At 37.2% G+C, this 6,092-nt stretch overlaps 1 protein-coding gene across 1 annotated transcript; it reads left to right on the forward strand.

The window, feature by feature from the left end:
- The first annotated feature begins 484 nt into the window (after window positions 1-484).
- On the forward strand, window positions 485-2,626 carry LOC127646839 (regulator of G-protein signaling 5-like). Its single transcript, XM_052130747.1, has 5 exons — window positions 485-586; window positions 811-900; window positions 1,021-1,082; window positions 1,445-1,611; window positions 1,693-2,626. Exons 1-5 carry the CDS (start codon window positions 513-515, stop codon window positions 1,933-1,935), a joined length of 636 nt encoding a protein of 211 aa, XP_051986707.1. The 5' UTR covers window positions 485-512; the 3' UTR covers window positions 1,936-2,626.
- The last annotated feature ends 3,466 nt before the right edge of the window (window positions 2,627-6,092 follow it).

A 6,092-nucleotide genomic window follows, 5' to 3' on the forward strand; every position in this document is an offset into this window, starting at 1 on the left:
CATACACAGAAAAATACTTAATGTGAATAGACAGGTTTTATTAAAGTCAAAAATATAATTTAAAATCACTAAATCAACCTGAATACATTAGGTTACACCAACAAAACTCATTTTAAAAGGTTAGATCAGATAAAAATAGCTCCTTGTTGTAACAAATGTAGGTTACCACTTTTTGCAGTGTCGTAAAAGTCATGTACATCCTTTGATTTATGTTTTTCATTTTAGAAATAATAATCTTTCTAGAACACGGTGTGAGCAATGGAAAAAGAACACTGAAATGACTTTGAATTGGGGCACCTAAACAACAATGTATAATTTTGTTTCAGCAACAAACTCTCCTGCCTTTTCACATTCACATAAACGCACATCACAGTTCACAGTGGTGGAGGGAGAACTGGATGATGATTGGCTAAGAGGAGAGATGATGCTCTTCTTCCTGCTCTATATGAACTCCCTGTTCCCTTTCTTCAGACAGACTGCTGATATTTTTTTCCTAGAGACCACGCTGCGTAATGGATATTTATCTCCCTGCTGGCTTTTCAATGTGCAAAGGAATATCAGGGCTGCCAAACACTTGCCTGGAAAGGTATGTTGCTCATATTCCCATTTGTCAGGGTTTTATGTTTTTATTTCTTCATGAATTTTGTCATTTTAAATGGATGCATCTCAAATTATTTGAATGCTTGAACGTTTACCAATACAGTTGTATATCATAAAGTGGGTGGGATTTTAAATCCTGTTGTCACCATTTCAAACAATAATAAGAATAAAAGGGTAGTGTGTATTAACTATATGTTTTCCTACCATCAGGGCCAAAAGATTAAAGGCATGCGTTGGTGGATTTCTGCAGAGGCAAGACTGGAGCATCCTATGCTATTCCTACAAATACAGAAAACCAAGGTACATCCAAAGCTATTGCTGAATGGGTGGGCTACCACATTGTTTCATAACATAACATTTCTCTTTGCTTGATAAAGACCATGCATGCTTTACTGCACTAACTGGCTGACATCTTTTCAGGCTAACATTGGAGGAATGTCTGATGTGGAAACAATCGCTTGAGAAGCTCTTATCAAACAAACGTAAGTATAATGTTCATAGTAGTCACAATATTTCACATTGTCTGTAGTTAAAGATGACACAGTAGTAAGATTAGAATGCTATGGTGTGCATATTAAATGACTGGGATACTGAAGAGCATTAATGTGGTAGATTGATGTAATCAAGTAAAAAGCATCCTCACTAATGATCTGTGAGCAAAAGGAGCCAATAACAGAATAAATGGGCATCCATGAGACAATGGTTTAAATTTAGATGATTGCAAGGTGACTACAGTGCACAGATGTGCCTACCCTGCTGTCTGATCTGTGTAGGGTGCTAATCTGATTGGACACATTACACAACTAATTCTTTCTCTCTAAACCCATTTTTCTCCCTCTATCAGATGGACTATATGCCTTCAGAGCTTTTCTGGTATCTGAGTTTAGTGAAGAAAACATTGCCTTCTACCTGGCCTGTGAGGATTACAAAAGCACAAAGTCTGCAGCCAAACTGCCATCCAAAGCAAGGAGGATATACAATGAGTTTATCGGAAGTGAAGCTTCCAGAGAGGTAAAAGTTTGAAATAGTTCACTGCATCCTGCATATTTCACATATTCTTTATGTTTTAATTTACATCCTGTTCACTTTCAGGTCAACATAGACTATGAGACTCGAGATATCACTCAAGCCAACTTGACAAGCCCCACAACAGCCTGCTTTGATATGGCGCAGGACCGCATCTACATTCTAATGGAAAAAGACTGTTACCCACGATTCCTCCGATCGGCCGTCTACCGAAACCTTGTCAACCAGCTCACCGTGAAGAGCACCAAGGCGAAAACCAAAAAGGCCTTTGCAAATAGATCACCACATGATAAGGAAGAACCAAAATGAAAAACGGCAGATCCACAAAAAGAAGTTTAACAAAAGATGGAAATCAAGCTAGAAGTGTAAGGGGCCAGTCTGGATCCTAAAAATCGCTGCTTGAGGCAGTCCGAGTCCCATGACATAAAGAGGGATGGATGTCATTTATGAAGTTCATAATGGAATCAGTTTATCACTGCATCCCCAGACCCCCTTAAAATAGTCAAATAGGAAACAGAAGAGCTGCTTATGGAGAAAATTGCATCTATACATGCATTTACACACACAGGAGATGCAGATGGGACTCTACTGAAGAATGCATGGGGCCAAATGTACAAAGCATACTTTCAGACAACAATCAATTTGTGTTGTAAAGTTTTGAAATGGAGAAAAGTGTTTGGCTATTTAATACATTAATGTATTTCATTTATTTGTCCTTTTTTAATAGACTATTGTGGTTGTACCATGATACAGTGACTGTATCTGATGGTAAAACCATGATACTGTATAATTACCATATTCAAATATCGGTTGTTTTTTTTTTTACTTAATACTCCAGAGTACTTAAAATAATACCATCATGGAAAAAAAAAACATGGTATTGAAATCGTAACATGGGACTTTTATTTTGTTTAGTGACAATCTGCCATTAATGCTATGAGCCACACTTTATTAAATTTTACAACTTGGTGTGCAGTTATTTCTTTTAAGTTGTTGTTAAATTAATGTTAAATGGAAGTGAATAAAACCTTGACATTAAAGTTGTACAGGAATGTGCTTTGAATGTGTTTTTGTCTTTTTTGACTTGCACTAGGTCAAGCGAGAAACCAAGCTGAAACAGCTATAAGTCATATTAGACACAAATTTAAATGGCATACTGTATTTTTTCAAACTAAATGGAGATTTATAAAGAAAACAGAACCAACATGTATGGCATTGATCCCAGAATCACAGGCAACTTAGGTGGGTAAACAGGGTTGTTATGCACATGACTGACCAGACTTTACTGAGCTTGTGTTTTTCATATTTAACCATCAATTCCCACAGGCAAAGAACAGCCTGAAGTGTAGGTTTACACAGTCACTAAGGCAACAGTTTGGGCCCGGTTGCCAAGCTGTCCACATGATACTGTCAGCTCAAGCTTAAAGGAATATTCAAGATTCAATACAAGTTAAGCTCAATTGAAAGTATTTGTGGCATAATGTTGATTATCACAAAAATTAATTTCGACTCATCCCTCCTTTTCTTAAAAAAAATAAGAAATCTGGGTTACAGTGAGACACTTACAATGGAAGTGAACAGGGCAATTGGTGAATGTTAAAATACAAAAAAAAATTCAAAAGTATAGGAACAATACGTAAACAATACGTGTGTTAACATGATTTTAGTGTGATAAAAATGCTTACTATACTTCTGTGTAGTCAAATCCAATTATGCAACTTTATTGCCATGATGATATAATGCGACCATAAAAACAACCATTTCACAACTTCACCACTCAATAACATAAGTTTTAACAGAAGACTTAATGTAAGTGCTTTTATAAAATTATAAGCTTCATATTTTGGCCTTTAAACCTTCAAAATTTGTCCTCATTTACTTACATTGTAAGTGCCTCACTGTACGCTTTATTTGAGTCAAAATATTTTTTTGTGGTAATCAACAATATACCACAAATGCTACCGATTGAGCTTAATTTGTATTGAATCTGGAATATTCCTTTAAGCCATGTTTTCTGCTGACAATAATGAGAAATTTCATCACATCGGTTAGAAAATCAAATGCAGATTTTAGAAAAGATTTAATACATTTGATCAAGCATTTAAGTCTTTGTTTGAGCAGTCTTAAGGTTAGTTATTCTTTGTGTTTTCTTATCCATGTAATGAAATATAGGTGTCATTCAGTGCAAGTTGTCCGAGGGCTGCTGTTATGAGATTTTATAAGCAAGACATCACAGTTTGGATTTGTAAATCATGTCATTAGGCACATACATGCTGGACTGTGTTACATCTCTTTGACAGTAATTGCATGAATATTAGTACTAATCCACAAAAGCAATCACAATTTGTGGACAAAATATGATTCTAGATTAGAGCATTCACAGTGGGTGAATTTTTCATTAGCTAAGTGGGGGCTAGAAGATGGTCTAACAGATATATACAATATATTCAACACAGCTCACCATAGGAACATTAAGCCTATGGCCTTTATGGGTTAAGATGCTTCTGTTGAGGCGATACATGTTATTTATTGTAGCGCTCCAGTGGAAATCTGATCTAAAATAGGATGACTTTGATTATCAAAATATTAATGGCAAGGGCTAAATGTTATGCAAGAGAGTTTCATCAGTAGGCTATTGGGGTTTACAATGAACAAGCATGTAACACAAATATGGAAATCAATTTGCATCTTGGTAACAGTACAGAAATAAACCACATAATTGACCATTTTTAATTATTAAGATTATATACCAGGGGTCGGGAACCTTTTTTCACCTTTGGTTAATGCTTTTTTGTTTTGAAAGAGCCATACCTCAAACTAATAATTTACTATTTTACTAGTAAGTTTTTCAATAAAATACAATGTTTATATTGCCCATAGTCTACTCAAAAACAAACAAATATGCAAATATTAATAGGTAACATGTTGCAATATGGAATTGAGTACACGTGTTTGTGAGGGTCTCCGTAAAATCACTTAATTTTACTTCATGAAAAATTTTACTTCCTTTTTAGGCCAGGCGATATGTATAAAACATTTGAATGATAATCGCATTTAAAATTTCAATATCTGATTATATGGTCAATCCTCAAGGTTGGTGAATAATTTTGCTTTATTCATTTTGATTTAAAAATTGAATTAATTTATTGAAACACAAAAAACGTGATTAAAAAAATCTTATATATAACTTATATATTTTATATAAGTTATATATAACTTAAGAACTAAAGACAACTTTAAATGTAAAGATAATCATAATAATTATTATAATAAATAAGCCTAAAACATTATTGTGTTCCCCAAAAATGTGTGTTCGTATCGAATGTGTTTGTATTCCGTTTTGGTCATATGTATGTTGCCTAAAGAAAAAAAATAGAACTCAATTTTAGGTTCAAGGTGAACGTTCCTTGTATTACCTTATGATTTAATCACTTTCGTCTTTATTTATTTAATACAAAGATACCTGCATATATTACTGAGCCTGCAGAGTTACATTCACAATGTGTGACAGCGAATTAAACTCGCAGTACCTCACGAGATGATCGGAGATCATTTGCTGCATTCTCATAGACTACCTTATTCTTGCTAACTCTTTACATGCGCTTGTTTCACGAGACAGGGTCCCGTTGCATGCCTCTGAACAGTGAATCAGACACGAGCATTGACGGCTTTTCTTTTGTCTGTTCTTAAAAATACAATAAAGTGTGTTTCCCCATCTGTCGCTCACATCGACGTTGTGTGGAAGAGAAATTAGTCTGTCTATTCAGATTTTTCCTTCGGAACCGAGCAGTTGTTTGATCAGCAAGCTGCATTCACGAGACAGTTCACTTCATCTCTGCAAGAGCGTATGCTGTTGGATCTACGGCGCATATCAGCGGCTTTCTCCTTCTCTGTACAGCAAGTGCAGCTTTGCCCCTGGGCGCTTCGTTGAAAGAGAATATTTTAATAAAAATTCTCTAAAAGAGCAATACACAACGGCGTTGAATGTCCTTTTCAGGACGCATCCACCCGGGATCAGTGTGACAGTGGCTCACCTCATGGCCAGTCTATGTATCCCCTTGAGCTCCCCGAGCTGGATGATAAGCTCAACACTGCATTGAAGAGTGTTCCGGCGTCTGACGTGGAAGACTCGATTGGGCTACCACCCTCGGGTCGGCACGCCCAGTCTGAGGCTGATGCCCAGATGGCCGACATGCTCGCCCGGGCTGCCGTCAGTGTGGGGCTGGACTGGAACCCTCTGTCCTCCCCACAGCCTTCACGGCTGGATGATTGGTTCCTCGGGTCTGGGCGCCGCTCACAAACATGCCCCCCACCCCCCGGTTCCTTTCTTCCCAGTGGTGCACGATGAGCTGACGAGGTCATGGAGGGCACCTTTTACTGCCCGCAACCAACCTCCTCGCTCATCCGCTCTCACTACCCTCAACGGCGGAGCGGCCCACAGGTACTCGGCGGTCTCCCAGTTGGAT

This window comes from Xyrauchen texanus, chromosome 7, assembly GCF_025860055.1.
Source record: "Xyrauchen texanus isolate HMW12.3.18 chromosome 7, RBS_HiC_50CHRs, whole genome shotgun sequence".
NCBI lineage: Eukaryota > Metazoa > Chordata > Actinopteri > Cypriniformes > Catostomidae > Xyrauchen > Xyrauchen texanus.

Bases quoted from the DNA above. Each gene is read 5' to 3' on its own strand.
- LOC127646839 (XM_052130747.1), top strand. From the start codon at position 513: ATGGATATTTATCTCCCTGCTGGCTTTTCAATGTGCAAAGGAATATCA. The intron at 901-1,020 runs GTACATCCAAAG...ACATCTTTTCAG, and splicing joins TACAAATACAGAAAACCAAG to GCTAACATTGGAGGAATGTC. The intron at 1,083-1,444 runs GTAAGTATAATG...TCCCTCTATCAG, and splicing joins GAAGCTCTTATCAAACAAAC to ATGGACTATATGCCTTCAGA.